This window comes from Panthera uncia, chromosome F1 (genome assembly GCF_023721935.1).
Source record: "Panthera uncia isolate 11264 chromosome F1, Puncia_PCG_1.0, whole genome shotgun sequence".
NCBI classification, from domain to species: domain Eukaryota; kingdom Metazoa; phylum Chordata; class Mammalia; order Carnivora; family Felidae; genus Panthera; species Panthera uncia.
This window is the reverse complement of record NC_064813.1, coordinates 20,499,075-20,525,817: the sequence shown is the minus strand read 5'-3', so window position 1 is coordinate 20,525,817 and position 26,743 is coordinate 20,499,075. Positions and strand designations below refer to the sequence as shown.

Below are 26,743 nucleotides of genomic sequence, written 5' to 3'. Positions count from 1 at the left end.
CAAGATCTCTCTCTCACTCTTCCTCCCCCTCCCTCTCCCTCCCCCTCCATCTCCTCCATAACCCAACACTTAAACAGGTAACATACAAAACAGCATCCTCAGGGTCACACAAGTCAGCAGAAATAAGAAATTTAAGGGAATTTCATCTGCAATGGGAACAAATTCTAAATTGAAGTATAATGGAGCCAAAGCTGTCCATAATCCCTTTTCCGAGTGCTATGTTCTCTTTTAGTGGTTCTCAGTCTTCCCTCCCCCTTGGCAATCAGGAATACCTCCAGATTTGGGATGGAAGATTACCTACAATTAAGGAAAAGTCTTGGGGCACCTGAGTGGCTCAGTTGGTTAAGTGTCTGCCTCTTGGTTTCCGCTCAGGTCATGACCTCAGGGTTTGTGGGATCAGGGCCCCCATCAGGCTCTGCGCTAACAGTACAAAGCCTGCTTGGAATTCTCTCTCTCCTTCTCTCTCTGCCACTCTCTCTCTCTCTCTCTCTCTCACACACACACACAAAATAAATAAATAAACATTAAAAAAATAAAAGGAGGGCCGTCTGGGTGGCTCAGCCGCTTAAGCGGCCGACTCCTGATCGCGGCCCAGGACATGATCTCACGGTTCGTGAGTTCAAGTCCCACATCAGGCTCTGCGCTGATGGCACGGAGTCTGCTTGGGATTCTGTCCCTCCTTCTCTCCGCCCCTCCCTTGCGTGTGCCCTCTCTCCCTCTCTCTCTCAAAATAAATAAATAACCCCCTGAAAAAACCTTTAAAAAAATAAAAAATAAAATAAAATAAAAGGAACAGCCTTATCCCAGGCTACCCTTCCATCATAACACTTTATTACACCTGTTTACACATCAGTTTCTCCCTGTTAGACTGTAAGTTCCTCGAGGGCATGTGCCATATCTTACCTCTACGTCCTCAGAGGTGAGCAGTGCCAAACACATAGCAGGTGCTAAGTATCTGTGAAGTGAATTAATGAGAGAAAAGTCAGGTCAGTCTTACCTCACCACTGGACCTGACAAGGGGACAAGTGCATCGCCAGCGAAGAAGGTGGGAAGGAACATAGATGTTCCAGATCAGTATAGTTAGGGGAAGTGGGTCTGCCAGAGATGTCTAAGGTTGTGACCAACTGCCCAGCCTATTAAGGTTAAAATACCCACCCTTCCCAAGTCTTCTATCTCCTCACTGCCCCCCTCATTAATGCAGGTGGTCACCAAATTCTGTTGATTCTCCGCCTGAGAAGCAGCTTCTGCCTCCTGGCCATTCCCACTGCCACAGCCCAGGTCCAGCTCTCAACAGCACCACTTTTCTAGACCTCTGCTATGCCCTCCCGGTTGGCCTCTCTGCCATCTACAAATTGAGAAAGTCAAATTTAAGTCCCTGTAGTCTCCTCCAGCTCTAAAATGATAAGATTTGCAACTTTATCTAGTGACAAGGAAGTCCAGGCTTTCTATTAAATAATTCATATAAACCAATATTCACTCCACTTAGCAAATGGATATACAATTTCAAAATACTAAATAATAACTATAATAATTTAGAAAGCCTTGAAATCGTCCAAGACCTTTGGCTTTTGACCTTGGAAACAAACTCAAAAGTCAACAACTGTAATTGGTCCTCCCTTCCTAGTAAACCCTCACAGATGCCAGTCTCATAACAAATCCAAACAAGGAGTAAACTATTAAGAGTACAAAAATGTGCACATATACTTTCAACAAAGGGATGACCAATACTTTCAATTAAAAAGGAATCTAGAAAGAAAACAGCAACATCCTTGTAAGTACAGCCAGCCTGAGGTGCATTCTGCTGCCTCAGCACTCCCCAACCCCCCCACCCCACACCTTTCAGAGATGCTGGGTTGACCTTTCTACCATGCAACGTGATGCTCTTTCTCAGCTATTGTCATTGCCATCCATAATCTCAATAGCCTTGTGTTGTAAGCAGGTGCGTGTGTTACTGTTATATGTGGATACTGAAAATGAAGTCAGATCATGTAACTTCTCCATCGTCCCTACAGCAAAGGAGACTGACAACAGGCACCCTACATGGGCTCCAATGCCAAGTAGGGCCTTTTCTCATCAATTTTTCTCCGGCCAGAAATCCCTCTATCTTCTTGGCAGACAGGGTGCGATTTTGAGATTATCATTTGGCCAGATAGCCTACCAATTCCTGGAGTAAAAATTGAGGGCCAAGTTTATTTTAAGAATCTATAGCTAGGACCCCAGGTCCAATTAATTTGTAACAGAATCAAAGGCTGAGAAGAAAAACAAATACTATCATCGGTTTCAGGCTTTTCTGAACAGGAAAATATTTACAGGATGATAAACTGTGTTTAATAGTAACTATTAATTTGAGTGAATATTAGGTAATCATGATACTTTTCCCTCTATGGACCAAATGAAGCTTCAGAATTTTTCTCAGTGTCCTGCTCTAGGCAGGAACTATAAGTTGAGGCAGGCACTCGAAAGAAACATTTGCCTCTCTTACATTACTACCATGCAAGAATCAGGTTTAGAGAGTAAAAGCCAAATCTATTTAAGTTACTTTATTACTAATCCTTTATTTTATTCCCAGTGACCTAATTTAGAATATATGGAAGAAAGTACTGGAGTGGTTTTTCCAGAGCCATGGGAGTTACTTCGGGTCCACATTCTTTAATAAGGTTTTTGACAGGAAAACCTGTGTGAACTCAGTAACTATTGGAAAATAAAAAACATTTCTGCCATCGTGATCTGCGGTATTGGAGCAGAATCCTCAATCTTGAGTTTGAAGCGTTACCCATTCAGTGAGAAATGATTAATAGTAAAAGAGAAATAAATTCATTCAATGTTTCAAGTTCCTCAGAAGTGAGTGGGGCAGCTCCCCCAGTTTGTTGCTGGATGGAGCATGGCCAGGAACCTGAAAAAGTGACAGTCCTGCCTTCATCAAGGAAACATGGGAATGGAGCCTAGCAAAGGACAAAAGCATCCTTAAAAAAAAAAATCAGATCCCTTCCCCTCTATGATTCTTCAAGAAGCATTACATCATCAACAGGCTTAAGCATTAGTAAACACAATAATAAGTTAATAAAAAAAAGAAATATAAATGTAAATAAGAAAGAGAGAGAGAGAGAGAGAGAGAGGCCTAAAAGAGTTTCCCTAATCCCCCCACCTTTTGAAATGTGGATCCTCCCAAAAGTAGTCCGACGACACTAATTCCACTTTGAAAGCACTTGCAAGAGCAGGGCCAGGATATAAAATAAATGAGGGCGAGAGGGGAAAGGCGCCCTGCGGCAGCCTCCAGGGGGTAAGGGGACGCTTGGGAGAAGTTTCTCATTTTACCTTAGGGTTACCCTAATTCGACGACCTATATTCTGTTCCCTTAAGCTGTCTAGCGCCCCCTCGAGGACCACGTCCCTAGTTCCTAGGCCGCGCAGAGGCCGCGCAGAGCGGCGATCTGCGAGCCTCCGCGGTGGGTCAGGCAACCGAACCTGCTTTACAGCTCAAATCGTCGTCCGTAGAAACGCATGTTGATGCCACACCAAGCGGCACGCGGGCTTCTCACAAACGCCTCGTGGCCAAGGTCGCGCGAGTCGCCGGGCTGGGCGGGCGGGCGGGCGTGCCTCGGGGAATCGCCGTCCCGCCTCCGGGCGAGCAGAGCCCCGCCCCGCGCACCGCCCGGGCCCGCCCACGGTCAAGATGGTCCCTGGTCCCGCCGGCGCGCCACTCTGCAGGGACCGCGATTCCGGGCCAGCTTCCGACGATGGAGAGGAGGGCTCGGAGCTCCTCCAGAGAGGCCCGCGGGAGAGGCGCCGGATCCCCCCACAGGGAGAACAGGAGGGCGAAGACCGAGAGGGGCGGCGGTGGCCGTGGGCGCCGGGACGCCGGGCGGGAGCGGGCGGGGAGCCGGGGGGAGCCCCCAGCGCCCGCAGCCACCGTGGTGGACGTGGATGAGGTCCGCGGCTCCGGTGAGGAGGGCACCGAGGTGGCGGCGCTGCTGGAGAGCGAGCGGCCCGAGGAAGGTAGGGGAGGACGGGGGATATGGGCGGGGAGGTGGGGGGGTGTCTCTCCAGGTGGTACCACGGGATGTCACATCAAGTGGAACGAGTCATGGCACCGAGAGCCACCGACGCCAGAGCAACCTCCGGGTCCTGCTCAGATTCCCAGGGAATGAAAGGCCTAAATTGGTTAGGACCCACCAACCCTCCACCAAGTGGTGGGGACCAAAATACATAAGAAATACAAATAACATCAACTGAATACCGTTGGTCTTAGAGGCCAGCCATGGATGGGAAGCGGAGGGGAGTGTGGTCCAGGTTGGGCACCAGTGAACATGGCAAAGGAATGTGCAGCTGGTTTTCGTGGCTAATGAGTATATGGGCACCTAATTTAAGTGAAGACATTCTTGAGTTGGTGGTTCTACCCGACTATGTAGCTTATTATTCTCTCCTCATCCCCAGTCTTACCTAAAAGTATTTTAAACTTTCTTTGGGATGATCATTTGACAGCAGAGCCAAGGAGAGAAGAGTCAGACCTGGATTCCAACTCAGCTAACTAGCCATGTGATCAGAGGCAGGGCCTTAACCACCTAAGCACCAGGGACAACAACAATAGGTACCTTGGAGGAAAGAGGTGAGGGTACAAGGAGATATGCCATCCAAAGCACTTTGCACAAAGCTTGGAGCAGAGAATATACCAAATTTGCACAGATTCCTTGCAAGAGAGAGGAAAGTTAGACTGAAGGAGGGAATCATAGGGAAATAGATATTTTTGGCTTCTGGGGGTGAAGCCACTCTTAGGAACAAATATATCTGCTTCCAGTCCTTTTCATAATGAATGGAAGAGAAAAAAATCATTACACCTTCAGTGTAGAATGACAACGGTCTAGAGGATAGTAAATAAGGAATAGTGTGTTGTATTGCTTCCTGCTGGCAATGAAATTTTAACATAATTTCCTGGTTACCAGCAAAACAGTGTATGCTGGAACGTTGAAAGCTATGATTTATGAAAGATTCCTGGGATCCAGTTTATACGGACCGTGTTAATGCTGTTTTGCCCAACTGAGCCCTTTCATCAGTCAGAAACTTCTGGTCATTAAAGGTCTGTTGGGTCAATGCCACAGTATGGATGAGGTTAGAGGTAAGTATTATGCCTCAGACCATATTGGCAGGATAGGCAAGGGAGAAAGCCCCCGCCCCCTGCCCCGTATGGAGTTTTAACTCTGTGTCAGGCACACACTGGGTATTTTACTGAGTATTATCATTCCCATATCACTGATGAGGAAGCATGGTGAGAAATTAAATAACTTGCCAAAAACCTACAGCTGGGAAGTGGAGGAGCCAGAATTCCAGAGTAAGGTGGTCTGACTGAAAAGCCCATCCTTGCGTGGTACCACTCCTGCTTTGTGGTCGTGGTCCCGGCACTGCCACCAACCGGCTATGTGGCCTCAGGCAAGTAACGTCGCCTTCGTGGGCTTCACTCAGTTTCTCCAGCTATTAAATGACTGGAGCCCAAGACTCCAAGCAATAGATGAGAAGTCTCACTGAAGGTGAGTCGGCCTTGCTGAGCCCTTGTCTGAACTTTCTGTGGCTTCCAGGGGACAGGGAGCAAGAGAAACAACATCCCCTTCTCACCTAGAACCACACTCCCATGGCCAGGCTGCTTCGGACGTGAGTAGAGCTTCACCTTACCGAAATGTTGGAGATTCTTAGATTATGTCATATCTAAGGCTCCTTCTGCCTTAACATTTAATATTTCACCATTCACTTAAACCAAATTGAGTATACAAGGAACTCATTCCAACAGAATGATATTTTGTGAGTAAAGCTATAAGCTAGATTTGGAATGTAACTGTTAGTTTTCTGTTCACATCCCTAACTACTGTAGGAAGGCGTTTTGAGGCCTTCCTTCCCTTCTAAGATGTTATTTTGCCTGTATGTACTTTTATTTATTTTTACTTGCACGGTTACCACTGGCAAATGAAATATATTTATAAACTAATTAAACATGGCGATAACACCCTTACTGCCCCTAAGAAAGAATGCTGTAGAAACTAATATGATGTTGCTAGAGTAGCATTTCCCAAAATAGATTGCAAAGGAAATAAATTTTATAGAACATGAATTTCCTTGGAGAAAACTTGCCTGGCCAAATGTTTGGGAAATCCTAGGTTCAACAAAGCTAAGAATGCTTCTTTACTGCAGGGACACTCGTAGCTTCAGTATGCAGGTGAACACTGGGATACAGTACACAGTATTTCCTAAACTGTTTAGCCAGGGAACTCTTGGTTTGTGGGGCACCCTGTGGGATTAGTGTTCCATGGGACAGACCTGGGGAACTATGTACTATAGCATTTAGTGCCGACACTAGTTTTGTGCTAGTATAGATTTGCATCTGTTTTCTTCAAGTGATCAATTTGGTGATGACCTTTCCAACTATTTTACAGACGTGGAAATCAAATATTCAAGCCTACCGATTCATTGTCCTCTTTTTTCCATCCCTCAAAAATAGACTTTTCACCCTTCCTAATGATTAGTCACCTTCTAGTCCTCTACGAGGTTTTTAAACTCACAAATCATATCCCTTCGGCCAGTGTCACGGTACCTTGGAGATTAAAATTCTTGAGATTTCCATAACTATTACATTTAACTAATTTTCACTCTCCACTTCTTCAGTCTTATGATTCAACAAATATTTATGGAGCACCTATGTTGTGTCAGACACTATTGTAGGCCCTGAGGATACAATGTAACCAAGACAAGGCCCCAAGAAGCTTGTGTTCTTGAGATTAACTTTCCCTCATACATTTTCCTTTATCACCCAAGTAACCCGGATGTTCTGCAGTCCAGTTCATCATTACTTTGGTAACGACTGTCTGGAGATCCACACCCTGATCCAAAGAAGGGACTCCAATGGAGGAATCCGGACATTTGGGGCAGGAGTGGAGGGGGAAGTAAGCTCAGGGAAGATGAGCCTTTGCACTGGACCAGAGGTCCGGTCTCCTCGGATTCAACACGTGGTACACGAGAAGCACACTTCAGTACTTTTTGTACATCTATGCCATTTCATACATCGATACTATGAAAAATGTCTCATGAGAGTGTTGGTATGAGATTTTATGAGATAGTGTTATGTCTATATAACAGATATAGCATAGTTAGCCTCCCCATTGCATAGATGAGAAATCAGGTTCAGAAAGATCACGTGCCTTGCTTAAGGTCATTTGACAGAAAATGGTGGAGCCAGAACTCGAACCCAGACCTTCCGCCCAGATTCTGTACTTATTTGAGGCACCCCCCGCCCCTTTCCAGGAATCTTCTCCACCTTCCACAGGCCCGCATAGCCCTTCACAGACACGCCCTATCATGGGAACTGACCACTGACATCCACCTCACTCTAAATTTCCAGCAAAGTCTGCCCTGCCCCTAATACCAAGGACTGACCAACAAGTGCTAGTCAGTGAGTATGGTAAAGTTCTAATATAATTATTCCCTGACTTTTTTTTAGGTACCAAGTCTTCAGGTTTAGGGGCCTGTGAATGGCTTCTCGTCCTCACATCCCTGCTCTTCGTCATTGTGACCTTCCCTTTTTCTATCTGGTTCTGCATAAAGGTGAGATTCCGTGAGGACCCAATACGTAATCTCCCGGTGCCTCTCACTGACCACACGTCCACGTTTCTGCGGTTTGGTATGTGCCATCTGCTCTGCATGGAATGGCCTTCCGCCCACTTGTCTGCCAGGAGAGCTCTTACTCCTTTCAGACCTTGCTCAAATGTAACTGCGAAGCCTTCCCGGACTCCCCAAGACTGTCATTTCCTTCCCGGTGCTCTCGTGTCTCTCTGCTTTCACATCCATTCTAGCACTTATCACGTGTATAATCTTTGTTGGCACCCAGTCTCTCCCGTTAGACTGAGAGCCCTCAGGTCAGGGGCTCTGTCTAGGTCATCTGCACTCTGCGACACAAAGATCAACCCAGAATAGATCATGATGTCCACTTCTGGCACTTCCAGGAAACTTCTCAGGCAGCTTCTGTACTATGAACGATGATTCTCTTTGGCCCACGTGCCTGTCCTCAAAGTAAATGAAGACCAAAGACCATGTCTATTCAGGAAGCACGTGCCAAGACAGGAACATAAGTGCAAGGGGTTTATTGGGAGGCATTTTCTATGAAAGACTAAGGGGAGAGAGAATAAGAGTAGGCAAAGAAAGCCTTCAGACAATGGATGCGGTTCTGATACCTGTGCTGTAAGAAGTGAAGGGAGGATTGGACAGAAAGAGCCTCAGACTGTGGCACGGCCCCAAGGTAGTGTTGGCCTGAAAGGGAACTCCAGAGCTAAGTTTGCTTCATGATGGGCAGAAACAGCCAGGCCCTAAGACCCTTGCCATTGTTACCAGTGTCTGGAGCTGCTGGGGAAGAGCATGTCCTTGGCTGGAATGCTACACGTGCTGCTGGGGCCATTGCTGATTATACTCCTCACGTTAAGACCTTCTCTTCCTCCTTCTCTTCCGCCTCCTCTCTCTTCAGGAAAGGGTGTTGAATATTGTCCCACACCTTTTCTGCACCCATTGAGATGATCACGTGGTATTTGCCCTTTATTCCATTGATACGGTGTATTACATTCACTGAATTTTGAATGTTATATCAACTGCGTATTCCTAACATAAATCCCACTTGGTTGTTGTGTAAAATCCTTTTCACCGGTTTCTGGATTCAGGCTGCTGGCAGTTTGTTGAGGATTTCACATCTATGTTCATAGGAGATACTGGTCTGCAGTTTTCTTTTCCTGTGATGTCTCACTCTTGTTTTGGGACCAGGACAACACTGGCCTCAGAGAATGAGTTGGACATATTTTCCTCCTCTTCTGTTTTTGGGGAGAATCTGTGAAGAACTGATATTACTTCCTTGTCAAATGGATGACACAATTTACCAGTGAAGCCTCTGGTCCTGGACTTTTCTCTATGAGAAATTTTAAAACTACTAATTCAGTTATTTACTTCTAGGTCTTTTCAGGTTTCTTTTTTCTCAAGTCAGTTTTGGTCACTGTGTCTATATAGGAATTTGTCCATTTCACCTCAATTATCTAATTTGGGGCATATAGTTGTTCATAGTATTTTCTTTTATAATCTTTTTTTTTCCCCCTATAAGGACCGAAGTGATGTTCCTGTCATTCCTTTTCATTCCTGTTTTTGGAAATTTGAGTCTTCTTTTTTTTTCTTGGTCAGGTTAGCTAAATATTTGACAATTTTGTTGATCTTTTCGAAGAACCAACTTTTGGCTTAGTTGATTTTCTCTATTGGTTTTCTAATTTCAATTGCATTTATTTCCACTCTAATCTTCGTTATTTTCTTCTTTGTGCTTTTTTTAGGTTTAGTTTGCTCTTCTATTTCCAGTGTCTTAAGGTAGACAATTAGGGTTTTATTTTGAGATATTTCTTCTTTTTTATTATAGGCATCTACAGCTGTAAATTTTCCTCTCAGCGCTGCTTTAGCTGCATCCCATATGTTTTGGTATCTTGTGTTATTGTTTTCACTCAGTCAAAATATTTTCTAATTTCTCTTTTGAGTTCTTCTTTGATCCATTAGTTATTTTAGAGTGTGTTGTTCAGCTTCTATATATTTGCAAATTCCCCAAATTTCCTTGTTAATGATGTCTAACTTCATTCCTTTGTAGTCAGATAATATACTTTGTGTGTAATTTCAGTAGTTTTAAATTTATCGAGGTTTATTTTATGGCTAGCATTTAGTCTATCCTCGAGAGATTTCCTGCATTCTTGAGAAGAAAGCATACTTCGCTGTTGTTGGGTGGAGTTGTGTGTCAGCATCTGTTAGGTCTAATTTGTGTATCGTGTTGTTCAAGTCTCGTTTCCTTTTTTGTCTTCTGTCTAGTTGTTCTGTCCATGATTGAAAGTGGAATGTTAAAGGGGTGCCTCGGTGGCTCATTTGGTTAAGTGTCCGACTTCGGTTACAGTCATGATCTCACGGTTCATGAGTTCGAGCCCCATATCAGGCTCTGCACTGTCAGTGCAGAGCCTGATTGGGATTCTCTCACTCTCCCTCTCTTTCTGTGCCCCTCCTCTACTTGCTCACACTCTTTCTGTCTCTCTCTCTCAAAATAAATTAATAAACTTAAAAAAAAGGGAAGTGGAATATTAAAATCTCCAACTATTAGGGTTGCTTGAATTGTCTATTTCTGTTTTCAGTTCTCTTGGTGTTTGCTTCTTATATTTTAGATCTCTGTTTTTAGGTGCATACATGTTTATCATTGTTATACTTTCCTAATGCATCAACCCTTTTATTGTTATGTAGTGTCCTTCTTTATCACCTATAACATTTTTGTGTGTTTGTTTTAAATTCCATTTTGTCTGGTATCAGTATAGCTGCTTCTGCTTTCTTTTGGTTGCTGTTTGTGTGGTATGTCTTTCCTATCCTTTTGCTTTCCATCTACGTGTAACGTTTAATCCAAAATGTGTCTTCTATAGACAGCAGATAGTGGGTAGCAGGTTCTTTTTAAGGGGGATCTGAGCACCTGTATGGCTGCCATAGAGTCCAACACTAACTCAGCCACGCATTGTGGTGAAGGCTCTCAGGTCCGGCCACTTAAGATGGTAAACCCTAAAAGCCAATTAAGAAGAGCATACTGAAGCAGAATGAGGTATTACATTTGAGCAAGGTCTTGAAGGAGTGAGACTCCTCTTCGTCTCTAGGAAGAATTTGTTTCTTCCAATAAAAGCAGAAAAGAAATAAGTAATGCTAGAGAGCTAAGAAATTGTGGGCGCCTGGGGCCTGCTCTGGAAACCAAATCTAGACATTCATTCTCATTCGTTGTTTCACCAAGCAAGGCAGCGTTCAGGCACAGGAGCTATAAGACTCAGCAGGATCAACAAGACATGGTTCTTGACCCCAAGGGACTTATAGTGGGGAAGTGGAGCCTGTTACCCTAAGAAGAACACTTCAACATGTGTTACTTTTGGTCTCTTTGTTACATTTTAATAATTGACTATTTTGTTTTGAGAGGAACAGAGAGAGAGTGAGAGAGAATCCCACGGAGGCTCTGCGCTGCCAGCACAGAACCTGACGTGGGGCTTGAACTCATGAACTCTGAGATCATGACCTGAGCTGAAACCAAGAGTTGAACGCTTAACAGAATGAGCCACCCAGCACCCCTCAGTGGAGCTTTCTAAAGCGGAAAGAGAATGAAGAACGAAAATAGATATGGCTCAGTCACAAATGATCGTTTGTTCATTCAACAGTTCACAGGTGGGGGCATATATACAAAACAACAGACCATGTAAGCTAATGATAAGCAAGCATTAGGACCCAAATCTTGATACTGGGCCAGAAAATGAAGTTTATTTTTGAAGTAGTGTTCATTAACTTTCCTGTCTCTCTTCTAATACAGACATTTCTACACAGAGAGTCTCCCCTTTTGCCATTTACAAAATAACTACACATTTTCAGGGTGCACTTAATTTTTCTAGATACATCACCAATGAGAATAGACAAATTAAAAGCCAATTGAATGACTTCGAAGCAACCTCAGAAAAATTGCAGTTTGAAACAAAATATCACAAGTGGTATTAAAATATACCCTCTCTATTAAATAGCTAATGCATGATACGTATAAAAGCTAATAATGCAGAAGTCCCAGGAAAATACAAGATAAAACATGCTGTGATTTTCTTGACTTAGATATGTTGGACATAGTAGAAGTATTTTTTTAAATAATCATGACTCTTTAAACAAAATTCTGTTCATGGGTTCAAAAAAATAACATGTTTCTGAAATTCTACACTTGCTAAGTGTAGATTTTGGAAATGTAAATATTAATAGAAATTTCTTCTTGGTTCTCAGAACTAAAGTTTTCTGATATTTAGGACCACTCTCTTGCCAAGGCCTTTTGAAGACTTTATTTTTCTTTCTTGGAATGTTTCAAAAGTATAATCTTTCCCTTTAGGTTGTACAGGAGTATGAGAGAGTAATAATATTCCGACTGGGACATCTACTTCCTGGAAGAGCCAAAGGCCCTGGTACGAAACACATTTTTATCCCCCATAGACTTGCCAATTTCTTCAATCCATGCATATTTGTCATATGGACCCCAGATTATATGAAATAACTTGATCCATGGTATTTGCATTTTCTAATCTTTTTAAAGTTTTTAAGTTTATTTATTTTGAGAGAGAGAGAGAGAGCAGGTGAGGGGCAGTGAGGAAGAAAGAGAGAATCCAAGCAGGCTCTGTGCCATCAGCACAGAGCCCAACGTGGGGCTCAAACTCAAGAGCCGTAAGATCATGACCTGAACCAAAACTAGGAGCTGGATGCTTAGCCGACTGAGCCACCCAGGCACCCCTCTGTTATTTGTAGCACAGGTTATGAAAGATTAGTCAGAGAGCATTACCACCAGGTCACAGTGACCAAGAGAGAGGATGGGTGCAGAAAGTCAAATGCCAGGGCCAGGCTGGCTGGAGTAGCTAGTAGGCTTAGGGCCCATGGCTGGGCACTGGTTTGAGCAGAACGTGTATTTGGTTAGAGTGCTGTCAATTCTCAGAGCAAAGCTGAGCTAGTTCAGAATCTAGGGGTCAGACCAAACCATGGGAGATAGGCAAAGTCTAGCATCCAAGTGGAAAATTGGCCTTTGGTTCATGGAACTTAGAAAACATAGACTGAGCACCTCCTGTGTTTTAGATACTATATAACTACCAGGGAGATGGGGGCACCTGGGTGGCTCAGTTGGTTAAGCGGCAGACTTTGGCTCAGGTCATGATCTCACTGTTCCGTGAGTTTGAGCCTGCATCAGGCTCTGTGCTGACAGCTCAGAGCCTGGATCCTGCTTCAGATTCTGTGTCTCCCTCTCTCTCTGCCCCTCCCCGACTCATTCATTTCCTCTCTCTCTCTCTCTCTCTCTCTCTCTCAAAAATAAATAAACATTAAAAAAAAAAAAAAAAAAAAACTACCAGGGAGATGAAGGTGGATAAATGAGACATGGTTTCTGATCTCTAGGACCTTACAGTTTAGTAGAGTTGCTCTCCAGAGGTCTGAGCTGATTATGGTACACAGATAGAAGCATGGTTAGTCTATAAAGTCTAGTCATTGGGGTTTAGAGATCCAAGCCAGCCAGGAAGTCATAGGAAGGAACAAAGTCCCACTGTGCATATATTGGAAAGGGTCCAAGTGCTAAGCCAGGAAAACAGAAACAGCAGAGAAGAGAGACTAGACTAGAGGACACAAATCAGAGTTTGACGATTCAGGACAAGCAGATGGGTCTACATAAAAGTAGAACCAGACCCTGTAGCCTAGGACAGCGACCATCTTGTTCTGGTTCTAATTGTCGGCCTCCTTCTTTATTGGGGCTAGAAAGGGCCAGTAGCTGGGCTGCTCCTCAGAGAGGTCCTGGGCTCTGTGAGGTGCTGCTGGCTCCAGTAAGGCTTTGGCGATTGCTGGAGCCCACATTGCCCACTGGCTCTCAGAAAATCTCGATAAATCAATCTAAAACTATTTATGGCCCATTAACCCTGTACATTACATTAAGTACATAAGGAATAATGAGCCAACTCAATGGCTGGTATCATGATATTGCTATTGTGCTACCTCGGGGGCTCACATTTTAAGAAGTACCACAGGGAGTTTGCTGGCTCTAAAGTTTGTCATCTTGGTACGTGCATGCATTCAAAAATAATTTTACAGAGCACCTAAAAGTCACTACATCAGGCACTAAAGCTAGTAATAGTGCATAAGACACTCTTGCTAGGGAGTTCAAATCTAGGGAAGAGGACAGACATGTTACTCAAGATCTGGAGGGGTCAGCACCATGACCGAGGTAACCATACAGCCCATTTTGCTGGGGTTAATCCCTGTTAATGCCAGTTTCCTGGAGTACATTGTAACAGTGCTCTCCTTTCATCCTCAGAAGTGTCCTAGATTGAACAAAAAAATTTATATGGTCACCTTAGCAACCACAAACACATTATAGGGGTGGAGGTGGGATTGCCCAATGATCTGTGTGTATTTGGAGGCTAAGAAAAACAATGCAATATGCAACCTGACACCAAAGAGGTGAACCCCAAGCAGTCTCCCTACTGACGATTCACCTGTTAATTTCCCTGCCCCCTCTTCTAGGCCTTTTCTTCTTTCTGCCCTGCCTGGATACCTACCACAAGGTCGACCTTCGTCTCCAAACCTTGGAGATACCCTTTCATGAGGTAAGCCAAATGACGGATTTTGCTTTCTTTCTACATTTCATATGGCTGAGCTACCAGGTCTGATCCAAGGCAAAATAATATTTAAGCTCAAAAGTAGAAAAGGAAAGATATGGACTATATCAAATTAAGAACTTCTGTGTTTCAAAGGACATGATCAAAAGAATGAACAGGTAATCTATGGAATGGAAGAAAATATTTGCAAATAATATACCTGATAATATTCAGAATATATAAAGAAATCTTATAACTCAACAAGAAAGCAAACAACTCAATTAAAAATGGGCAAAGGACTTTGTGATGGTTAATTTTACGTGTTGGCTTAGCTAAGCTATGGCACCCAAACTTGGTCAAACATATCTGAGTATTGTTGTGAAGGTATTTTTTAGATAAGGCTAATATTTAAATCAGTAGATTTTGAGTAGATTACCTTCCATAATGTAGATGGGCCTCATCCAATGAGTTGAAGGCCATAAGACTAACCTCCCATTGGGAGGAGGGAATTCTGCCAGCAGACTGCTCTCAGCCTCGAGCTGGAATGTCACTCTTCCTTGGGTCTTCAGCCTGTTGGCCTGCCCTGAAGATTTTGGACTAATCAGCCTCTACAATTGTGTAAGCCAATTACTGTTTCTCTCTCTCTCTCTCTCTCTCTCTCTCTCTCTCTCTCACTCTCTCTCACACACACACACACACACCCTAATGATTTAATGATTCTATTTCTCTGGAGAGCCCTAACTAATACAGACTTGAACAGATATTTCTCCAAAGAAGATACACAAATGGACAACAAACACATGAACACATGCTCAACAGACTAATCATTAGAGAAAGGCAAATCAAAACCACAATGAGATACCACCTCACACCTGTTGGAATCACTACTATAAAAACAAACAGTAACAGCAGCAACAAAATAACAAGGGTTAGCAAAGATGTAGAGAAATTGTGTTGTGCACTGTTTGTGGGAAAGTAAAATGGTGCAGCTGCTATAGAAAACAATTCCTCAAAAAATCAAAAATAGAATTAACCATTTGATCCAGCAATTCCACTTCTGGGTACATACCCCAAAGAATTGAAAGCGAGGTCTTGAAGACATATTTGCATCCCTATGTTCATGGCAACATTATTCGCAATAGCCAAAGATGAAAATAATCCTAGTGTCCACTGATGACTGACTGGAAAACAAAATGTGGTACATACAATGGAATATTATACAGCCTTTAAAAGGAAGGAAATTCTGACATATGCTACATCATGGATGAACCTTCAGATCATTGAGCTAAGTGAATTAAGCCATCCCAAAAAGACAAATATTCTTAGGATTACATTTATATGAGGTACCTAGAGTAGTCAGATTCATAGAGACAGAAGGTAGAATGGTGGTTGAAGAGGTTGGGGGAAAGGAGTGGGGAGTTGTTTAATGGATTTCACTTCTGCAAGATAAAAGAGAGTTCTGGAGACTGGTTGTACCACAATGTGACTTGTATAACATACTACTACTGAATTGTATGCTTAAAAATGGTTAAAAGAGAGGGGGGCACCTGGGTGGCTCAGTCGGTTGGGCATTTGTTGATTTCAGCTCGGGTCATGACCCTGGGGTCATGGGATTGAGCCCTGCATTGGGTTCCATGCTGGGTATGGAGCCTGCTTGAGAATCTCTTCCTCACTCTCTGTCTCTCTGTCTCCCCTCTACCCCTCTCCCCAGCTCACACTCTCTCTCCCTAAAAAAAAAAAAAAAAAAAAAAAAAAAAGTTAAAATGGTAAATTGGATGTTACATGTATTTTGCCACAATTAAAAACTAAAAGTAAATATCCAGATTTTTGTATTAGTAATTTAGATTTGTGAACTTTTCCTAAATTGTCTCCCACTTTCCATTTGAAGTTCTTTCTCATTCCATCTTTTGGTAAATACAAATAATACATAAATTTTTAAGAGGCTTATATTTGGATAATTAAAGGTAAAAAGGGAAGAAATAAAACTTACCCCTAATCCTATATATATCATATATATACACATACATGGTATATATATGTATATATATATATACATATTTATATTTATATCCTACACATATCTAAATTCTTTTTTCTAATGTTTATCCATTTATTTTGAGAGAGAGAGAAAATCCCAAGCAGGCTCTGCACTGTCAGCACAGAGTCTGATGTGGGGCTGGATCCCATGAACCCAGTTATGACCTGAGCCGAAATCAAGAGTTGGACGCTTAACCAACTAAGCCACTCAGGTGCCCCATCCTATATATACCTATAGGTATTGTTATTTTTGAGTGTACCTTTTCAGATTTTTCTATGTGTGTTGTTATATTTACAGACAGGTATACATACCATACTGCTTCATAACATGCCTTTTTCACTCAACACTGTTGTGATCACGTTTGCATATATTAGCTATGTTTCCACTCCTTTGTGTTCAGTGGACACATAGCATATGGATGCAACACAATTCCCAATTCCCTATGGTGACTATTTAGTTCTAATTTTTTATGATAATAAGCAACTCTGTGAATGACATCTTTGCAGCTAAATCCTTAAAATATGTCCTTGTGGTAAGCGTCTAAGACGGAAATGTTGAGAATGTGCAGCGTTTAGGGCTCTTGGTGTGCGTCGCAAGTCTGCCCTCTAGCGTTCGTACTCCCAGCAAGCAACTCATCTGAGTGCTCGTTTCCCAGAACGTGCTTCTCTTTCAGCATCAGGGTTCTTTCGGCCTCAGGTTAAAAAGGTCTGGTATACAATTAACTGGATGTTTTCGCCTAAGAAAAGTATTCCTGATATTTTTACAAAGCCATTTACAACAGGATTCCTTTAAATTGTGAGTTCTTTATTGTATTTAATAAAAACTCTGTAATCTTCGGGGAGCCTGGGTGGCGCAGTCGGTTGAGCGTCCGACTTCAGCCAGGTCGCGATCTCGCGGTCTGTGAGTTCGAGCCCCGCGTCAGGCTCTGGGCTGATGGCTCGGAGCCTGGAGCCTGTTTCCGATTCTGTGTCTCCCTCTCTCTCTGCCCCTCCCCCGTTCATGCTCTGTCTCTCTCTGTCCCAAAAATAAATAAAAACGTTGAAAAAAAAAAAATTAAAAAAAAAAAAACAAAAAACTCTGTAATCTTCAAAAACACATCTATTTTGAATAAAGCGTGGGCCAATGACTTTTTTTTTTCTTGCTATAATCTTACTGAGAAGCTTTCCTTTGAACACATTTAGCTTCTCTATCCCCACCTGGGAAAGGAGCCCTAACATAAGGCCTGTTATCCAAACTCTTTTTTCTGCCCAGGTTGTGACCAAAGACATGTTTATAATGGAGATAGATGCCATCTGCTACTACCGAATGGAAAATGCCTCTCTTCTCCTGAGCAGTCTTGCTCACGTGTCCAAAGCTGTCCAGTTTCTTGTGCAAACCACCATGAAGCGTCTCCTAGCACATCGCTCCCTCACTGAGATTCTTCTAGAGAGGAAGAGCATTGCCCAAGATATAAAGGTACTTAGATAAATTTAACATCAAGTATGTTGAAATAGCTCTTTTATTCATTTCTTCGTTAGCCACTTATTGAAGCACGTGCTATGGAAGCATGTGCCAGACCTTCACTGCTAAGCTGACCGCTAAGGAAGAGGCCGCCAAATTTGACCCTGAGTCAATCTGGTGATGACTAGTCAGTCGCTGCCATAGGTTCTGCTCTTAACCCTGCCCCAGTGGCTTTGGACTCACTGCGAAGAGCTGACAGGCATGGCGGGGCTGGACAGGACAGGGTGGTGGTTATACAGAGATGATCAGGAATGGTTCCTGGGAGCTTACGGCCTAGTTGGGAAAACAGCAAAGTTAAATATTAAGTTCAAATAAGACTTTCAGATCCAAAGAGGTAAGATGTCACAGACCCTTAGTGGTTAATCTCCTGACCAGTCATCTGCATTTAATTGATTGGGGATTAGTGCAGGAACTGGGGAGCAAGAACCACCTCACAAGCAGCCCCATCCAGCCCGCAGACAGCACAGCACGCTCAGCAAACACGCCCGCGGCCAGGCTGGACATCTTTGATTCTTTTTTTTTTTTTTTTAATTTTTTTTTTTCAACGTTTTTTATTTATTTTTGGGACAGAGAGAGACAGAACATGAATGGGGGAGGGGCAGAGAGAGAGGGAGACACAGAATCGGAAACAGGCTCCAGGCTCCGAGCCATCAGCCCAGAGCCTGACGCGGGGCTCGAACTCACAGACCGCGAGATCGTGACCTGGCTGAAGTCGGACGCCCAACCGACTGCGCCACCCAGGCGCCCCTGGACATCTTTGATTCTTACCGAGACGAGTTGGCAAAGGTGTTGAGAGTGAAAACAAAGCAGGATTCCGGGCAGCCGGCCAGTCACATGGCAGTTACGACCAGTGAGGGACCCTGTCATTGAGGCCTTGAGCCCATGATTGAGTTAGGAGAGTACGAACGTTGTCTAGTCGAACGGAGGACCTCCAACAGCAGAGCCTCAGGGTCAAAGGCGTTGGTAACGATTGCGTCTGATGGGCCCTGAGCGGTCACTAATCTTAGAAGGTGAAGTACCCAGGTGTCTGTGATTTGTCCAACTTGTTACTCATAAAACTGAGATTAGCATCTTGGTGGAAAAGGCGAAAATTAAGAAAACAAGAGAACCAAAAAAGAAAAAAGTTAGAATAAGAAGAACACAGGTAGTTGCTGCTCTGGGATTTCAAAACCACTCTAGCATGGGGGCGCCGGGGGGGCTCCATCAGTTGAGTGTCCACTCTTGATTTCGGCTCAGGTCATGGTCTCACAGTTCATGGTATCGAGTCCCCCCGTCGGGCTCTACGCTGACATCATAGAGCCTGCTTGGGATTCTCTCTCTCTGCCTCTATATGCCCCTCATCCGCGATCACTCACACTCTCTCTCTCTCTCTCTCTCAAAAATGAACATTTAAAAAAAATAAAATAAAACCACTCCAGCGTGTTCCCCCTCGTCCCCCTCAGCCTTTCTTCCTATTCATCCCTCCCCTCTAAAGGGTAAAGGAAAGGGTCCAGACTCTGGACACACAAGCTTCCTTTGTTACACTGAATTTTTATGTATTCACACATTTGTCTTCCTGGATTATGGACTCCATAAGGGCAGGGGTCATATTTTATCCGTCTCTCTGTTCTCAGCACCTGTCACCGGGCTTGTCCCACAGCAGTCAGATAGTGTGCTTTGGATGAGTGAATGAGTGACCCCACTGTTACTCCCTCTACTCCACCTGGGCAGCTAAACCCGTGCACTCGGCGCCTGGCCCGCATGCAACACTTCATACTTGCACGCCTCCTCTTGGGCTGCTTCCCTTCTCCCCACAGGCAAAACCCTCTTTGTCCTTTAAGACGCCACCTCCTCTTTTCAACATCCCTTCCTCTCATCACCCCAACCCTCCCCCCACAGATTAGCCAGCCTCCTCAGGGCCCTCCATGCACGAAGCTAGCTGACTGTGTAGCCACTAAGAAATCATCAGAAATCATTTAAAAGGAAAAGTGTGGGTCCACATGCGGAGCTCCGTCCCCTCCCCTCCTTTCCAGAGCCCACAGTTGCCTTTCTCCTGCCTTGTGGGTCTGGGAAGTGGGGGGAATGGGTGCCACTGGCGGGAAGGAGGCACCTGTATTTAAATGACAGCCATTTGGGAGACAGTAGACTCTGGTTTCTCTAATAGATGCATCTTAAAACAGATTTTAACAACTACACCATCTGTATCGGTTTCCCACGGCTTCTGTAACAAATTACCACAAACTCAGGGACTTCAAATGATGCCGGTCTAGTCTGTTACACTTCCGAAGGCCAGAAGTGCCAGATCAGCTTCACTGGGGCCAAAGTCAAGGTGTCAGTCAGCAGGGCCACTTCCTTCTGGAAGTTCTGAGGGGAGAATTCGTTTCCTTGCATTTTCCAGCTTCTCTCAGCCCTCTCTCCCCCACCTTCCCCGGCTTGCGGCCCCTTCCTCCGTGTTCACAACCCATCACTCCAATCTCTGCCCCCAGAATCACGTCACCTTCTCCTCTCCTGTAGTCACACCTCCCTCTGCTTTCCTCTTAACAGGACACTTGTGACTGCATTTTGGGGCCCACTGGGAAGACCCAAGATACTCTCCCCATTTTCAGATCCTCTAACTTAATCCCATCTGCAAGGGCTCTTCTGGGGTAACATTCACAGGCTCTGGGCATTAGGACACGGTTGTCTTTGGAAGCCACTATTCAGCCTACCACACCATCTTTAATTCCACAAATATTTGTTGAGTGGCACCGTGCAAAGTTAAGCAACTCTTTGCAAGGTACGGCAATGCTAACACAAAAGTCCTTTCAGAGGAAATGTACTTCCTCAGTACAGAACAAGGGCCATGAGGGCGTAGAGGTGCTCCCCTCACCTGGAGGTTCTCACTGACATCTCAACTCTTCCCTCCACAGGTGGCCTTGGATTCAGTGACCTGTATCTGGGGAATCAAAGTGGAGAGAACAGAAATGTGGGTAGGAAATTAACCAGGAAAGATAATATGATAAAAGGAAATGTGTTGGGGTTTTTTTTTAATAATTTCAAAAATTATTTTCAGTGAGTTGAGTATTATTGCCACATTAGCATAAATTTGGAAAAAGGAAAAAGTTACCCAGTACTCATAGCCATAACAGAACCACTGTAACATTTAGGCAAATTCCTTTCATGGATTAAAAAAATTTTTTTTGAGATAAAATTCACATAACATAAAAATGGACCATTATAACCGTTTTAAAGTACAATCAAGAGTTTTATTATTTTCACAGAGTGGTGTAACCATCACTACCATCTAATTCCAGAATATTTTCATCAGCCCAAAGAGAAAGCCCACACCCATTAGGCAGGAACCCCTCACTGCTCACTTACCCCCTCAGCCTGACAGCACAGGTCTCCTCTCTATTTGGCGGTCCTGGACATTTCATGCAAAGGTAGTCATGTGTTATATGGCCCTTTGCGTTTGGCTTCTTTCACTTAACATATTGTTTTTAAGGTTCCTCCATGGTGAAGCGGGTATCAGCACGTCATTCCTTTTTATGGTCAGATAATCCTCCACATCTGGCTTATCTACTCATTCGGTCACGGACATTTGGGTTGTCTCCACTTTAGGACTATTATGAACAACACTGCAGTGACCGCTCAGGTGCAAGTTTTTGTGCAAACACGTTTTCAGATACAACCAGGAATACAATTACTGGACCGTACGGTCACTCTGTGTTTAACTTTGCCTGGAACTGCCAAATTGTTTTCTGTGTGATTTTCATAGTTTCAAATACAATTTGTATCAGATACAATTTCAGTTTCAGATACAATTTTGTATCTTTTATGTAATACATTAAGTATTACTCTTGTCTGGTCAGTTCTACTCTTTTCAAAATCAATTCCTTCATAAACTTAGATGAGTTCCCTTATTCTTAATAGTATGGCCCTTGAAGGCCGTGTTTTTTCTTAAAGGTTATGTGCTTTTTATCTTTTATTTATTTGAGAGAGAGCACGTGAGTGGAGGAGGGGCAGAGAGGGAGAGAGTCCCAAGCAGGCTCCATGCTGTCAGCACAGAGCTCTACGTAGGGCTCAGTCTCACAAACCATGAGATCATGACCCGGGCCGAAATCAAGAGTCAGACACTTAACCGACCGAGCCACCCAGGTGCCCCAAGACTGTTTTCAGTATTCAAATTTAAGAGCTGGGATTTAGCCTAAACTGTAAGTGGGAAAGGTCGTAACAACCCATCAACCAAAAAACGTGTTCTACTTGTCGAGAAAAAGCCACGGCTCTACGGTAACATCAGCGACAACAGCAGTCTGCATTTGAGGCACTGACTTTTGAGATGCTCTCCCCCGCCACTGTCTACCTCAGAGCCTAGGGACAGCACACCCCGTGGAGCGGTCCGAATTTGCCGCGCAGGTGGCCAGCCTGTGGGAAGCCCCGGCTGCTGCAAGCAGTGCTTCATACCCACGTGCCCACTGTCTCTCTCTTCCAGTAAGGATGTGAGGCTGCCGGCCGGGCTCCAGCACTCACTGGCTATGGAAGCCGAAGCGCAGAGACAGGCCAGAGCGCGGGTGAGCCAGCGCCGCGCCCGCTCCCCAGGCCTGCTCCTGCAGAACATGTCCCCTTTGCTTCCTCACCTCCCATCCGCGCAGGAGCTGGGAGGACGCTGGCTTGTGCCCCCCACCCCACTCTATTAAAACCATCTCTCTTACGCCCTCTCTCTGAAGCTACTGGTAACAGTGACCACCTCCTCCTTCTGGAGTCTTGCCTTCCCTCTCCTTAAGGGCGTCTCTCCACCCTCCATCCCTCTTCTCTTGTGCTGCCGCCTTTCCCTAGGGAATGCCAGTCACCCGTCACCTCTGTGTGAATGACACCAGACCTGTGTCCCTACCTCTGTGCGAGCTGTGCAGGGGTGACCGTGATGAGGGCCCGGTTCCCACAATGCCAGAGCCGAGGGAAGGCTGCGCGGCTCGCAGCCTCCACGCGGCCACGCCAGTGAGTGGCACGGATGTGGCTGCCGGCAGCTCCCGAGGACCGAGGTGGGGGTGGGGGGACGGGTGTCAGGAAAAGGAAAATGAGGACAGAAGGAGAGACAGACGTCTCTTAAAGAACAGAAAGCACGTGGAGAAAACCCTACCACAGAAGAGGAGAAAACCCCAGAGTGTGGAGAGGAGGAGGAGGGAGGGAAGGAAGTGGTCCTCTGGGCAGAGTACCTTCCCGATCTCTGGGTCGTCCTCTTTGTCCATTGGACGGTGGCATTTGGATGGTGAGCTGGGTGCTTTTTCTTCTGAAATGCTTACCGTTCATTTTGCCCCAGTTAGGAGTCTCCCTTTCGGGCTTCCACGACCTTGCCTAGAATGCCGGCCAACTTTTTCTCAATATGGCAAAATCCTACTGATCTTTCAAGGCCCAGCAGACACAACAACTCCCTCAACACTTCACTCTGCTTGTCAGGGCCCTTGACAGATTCTGCCCTAAATTACACCAGTAGTATCACCTGTCTCCCCTGGACCAGATCCTTGAGAAACAGGGCAGCCTGCTCTGTGCCTGACAGTGCCCGTCACCTACTAGGTGCTCCATGCTCCATGTTTGCTGAGGAACCCTGAATAGTGAGGAAAGCCTTGGAGGAACGAGGAGGAAAAGTCACTTTGCTTCTCTGCACATCTGTTCTCTAGGTGATCGCTGCGGAAGGGGAGAAGGCCGCCTCCGAGTCCCTGAGAACAGCAGCTGAGATCCTAGCGGGCACTCCGGCTGCCGCTCAGCTGCGATACCTCCACACGCTCCAGTCCTTGTCCACAGACAAACCTTCCACAGTGGTTTTGCCTTTGCCGTTTGACTTGCTAAATTTCCTGTCTTCTCCCAGCAACAGAGCTCAAGGAAGCCTCCCCTTACCAAATCCTTCCAGACCTGTTGAGCCACCAAATCCTAAAAAGAAAGACTCTCCCATGTTATAGGAAGAGCCAAGGGTAATGTGACTGGAAGGGGCCTGACTTATAACAGCCACATCCCTGAGTGAGGCACTCTGTCCTCACCTCCTGCCCTTTCTTTGGTTGCCATATGGAATGCCCTTGGAATGCACACAGTCACAATTCAGGAATCTGCATGAGAAGACAATGAGATGATGTAATGACAGAGAAACCATCTAACAGGTTTAGATGGATCATTGAATCAGAGTAATTATGGGAAAGAGCTTTAGCCAACATTCGACTTTGGAAAGAATTTTGCGTCTGTACGGGGCTAAATTTTGACTTCCGAAGATGTAGGTCAAATGTGCTCCGTAGCCCTTTCTACCTGCCCCTATTATTGTGTTCATCACACTTTACTGTAATCTTGTACTTAAGATTCAGGCTTCTCTCCAACCATACTATGAACTCCTCACAGGCACGTCTTGGTCATTTTCTCCCTGACCACACTCAACCTTGTATGTTCTACCCTATATTCACATCTAACCTTGATAATTGCACCATAGTGACACTTGAATGTTCCTGAGTAAAAGAAAAAAAATAAGATACACTTGGTCTGGATATTAAGTTTACACCTAATTAAAGAATTTAAAAGGATTTCTTTTTATGGAGTCTCCTTTAAAAAAAAAAAAAAAGTTTATGGTGGGGGGTGGGGAGAGGTAGAGAGAGGGAGAGAGAGAATCCCAAGTAGGCTCCATGCTGTCAGTGCGGAGCCCATCATGGGGCTCAGTCTCATGAACCGTGAGATCATGACCTGAACAGAAACCAAGAGTCAGATGCTTACCTGACTGAGCCACCGAGGCACCCCTGGAGACCTCTTTAAAATAGAGGAATAGGGGTGCCTGGATAGATCAGTTGGTTAAGCATCCAACTTCATCTCAGGTCATGATCTCACAGTTCATGAATTTGAGCCCCGCGTCAGGCCGCATCGGGCTCTGTGCTGACAGCTCAGAGCCTGGAGCCTACTTTGGATTCTGTGTCTCCCTCTCTCTCTGCCCCTCCCCCATTCACTCTCTGTCTCTGTTTCTCTCTCTCAAAAATAAACAAACATTAAAAAAATTTTTAATAAAAAAATAAAATAGAGAAATAAAAGGACAAAAGCATTTACCTGATAGATGTTGCTTCAAATCTGAAGAAGCATCTCTGTAAACATGGGGCTGATGTATTCTCAGTATAGAATTTACCAGCTTGCTTATTTCTCAAACAGCAATGACATTATGTGATCCATACATGCTCTGAAGTATTCTCTTCTAGTACAGATAATCTTAAATATGAATATATTCTTGTAAGTCTTAGTGTCCACTAACTCGTCTTACACAATTAGTGTAAGCTTCTCCTGTGTGCTTGTCTTACACAATTAGAAATATGTGGCTACAGAAAAGAATTAGCCAAGTAAATAAGAAAACGTGCTGAGGTATATGGCAAACCCTCTAAAGACTTAAAAAAATCAATAATATTATAAAATCTTACACTACAAAAATACTATTAAAATCGTGCATATTAGTAAAATGCTACTTATAATGGGAACTTCCATGTTGCTAGTATGGAAAGAAATGGTAACTATTTGGTGACTGCTCTGTCCTTCAGACCACCTGTTTCCTCTTCATGTTAATCCAAGGTTATTACTTTACCTTGGAGATGTGTTCCTGCCATCCCTGAGAACTTTAAACATTTTAGTAAACACACCTGTAAAGGGTTTTTGTTTATGAAGTTAGCCCATAAAACTCAACCGAGCATTATTTCACAGAGAAAATGTATCGTGAATAGAATAGGAATGGACCTAGAAATATGAAAATATGAATGAAATAGGAATGGACCTAGAAACTTTTATAGCATTTTGTCCATCGGGGACAGGCTGTTTCCCCACTATGTTTAAGTAACAGAAACAAGGCCCAGGATCAAGGATGCTTTCTTTACCTTTTCTGTTCTCTCAATCACTTCTACATTTCTGCCCTCTCCACCAATCCTCCTGTCCTCCAAAAACAAAAGACCAGAAACTCCCTAGCAGTACCTTATTATATGGCAGTTGCAATGATGCCAACCTAGGGTCGTCTGGGTTATACACCTCTAAGCTGCCTCCTCACCTCCATCCACAGCTGGGAAAGCACACACTCTAGCCCAAGCCTGTGTGCCCGAGGGCTTTAGCCAAGCAATGCGTCTTCCCAAAATTAGGCAGAACCGTTAGATGATTTGTTTTTAGTTTTTATTTATTTTGAGAGAGAGAGAGAGTGAGAAGGGGCGGGGCAGAGAGAGAGAATCCCAAGGAGGCTTCGCACTGTCAGCAGGGAGCCCGACGTGGTGCTCGAACTCACGGACCCACAAGATCGTGACCCGAGCCAAGATCAAGAGTTGCACGATTAACCAGCTGAGCCACCCAGGAGCCCCAGAACTGTGAGATCATTTCAAAACCTACACATGCACGGGTGCCTGGGTGGCTCAGCTGGTTGAGTGTCCCACTCTTAACTTTGGCTCAGGTCGTGATCTCACGGTGGTGAGATTGAGCCCCACGTTGGGCCCCATGTTCAACAAGCTTAAGGTTCTCTCCCTCTCCCTCTGCCCTTCCCCAGCACACTGCGCACATGTGTGCACTCGCTCTCAGAAAAACCCCAAACGACCTACATATTCATGCAACCATGCCCAATTCATTTATTATTTTAACAGCTTATGTGATCACTCTATACTGAGACGGTAACTTTGAATTTTGTTTCAAAAGGCTATTTCATCCAGTTCTGAAAAATATTTTTTTCTTCAATATATGAAGTTTATTGTCAAATTGGTTTCCATACAACACCCAGTGCTCATCCCAAAAGGTGCCCTCCTCAATACCCATCACCCACCCTCCCCTCCCTCCCACCCCTCATCAGCCCTCAGTTTGTTCTCAGTTTTTAAGAGTCTCTTAAGCTTTGGCTCTCTCCCACTCTAACCTCTTTTTTTTTTCTTCCCCTCCCCCATAGACTTCTGTTAAGTTTCTCCAGATCCACATAAGAGTGAAACCATATGGTATCTGTCTTTCTCAGTATGGCTTATTTCACTTAGCATAACACTCTCCAGTTCCATCCATGTTGCTACAAAGGGCCAGATTTCATTCTTTCTCATTGCCACGTAGTACTCCATTGTGTATAT

The 26,743-nt window shown here is 44.5% G+C and overlaps 1 protein-coding gene and 1 long non-coding RNA gene across 6 annotated transcripts; one reads left to right on the top strand and one right to left on the bottom strand.

Annotated features, from left to right (window-relative positions):
• Positions 1-3,590: 3,590 nt before the first annotated feature.
• Positions 3,591-23,611, top strand: NPHS2 (NPHS2 stomatin family member, podocin). The gene is made up of 8 exons (XM_049634049.1): positions 3,591-3,995; positions 7,480-7,583; positions 11,926-11,998; positions 14,088-14,170; positions 17,451-17,654; positions 20,588-20,643; positions 22,150-22,228; positions 23,333-23,611. Exons 1-8 carry the CDS (start codon positions 3,737-3,739, stop codon positions 23,609-23,611), a joined length of 1,137 nt encoding a protein of 378 aa, XP_049490006.1. The 5' UTR covers positions 3,591-3,736.
• Positions 17,533-23,335, bottom strand: LOC125925202 (uncharacterized). Of its 5 annotated transcripts, XR_007458734.1 has the most exons (6): positions 22,871-23,335; positions 20,548-20,613; positions 19,914-20,042; positions 18,468-18,770; positions 17,883-17,972; positions 17,533-17,621 (listed from the first exon to the last, which is right to left on the bottom strand). It is a non-coding gene; the product is annotated as an uncharacterized LOC125925202 (long non-coding RNA). The 5 variants fall into 5 exon arrangements; XR_007458730.1 differs by lacking the exon at positions 17,533-17,621 and having other exon boundaries at positions 17,680-17,972; XR_007458732.1 differs by lacking the exon at positions 17,533-17,621 and having other exon boundaries at positions 17,680-17,972; positions 22,958-23,335.
• Positions 23,612-26,743: the final 3,132 nt, after the last annotated feature.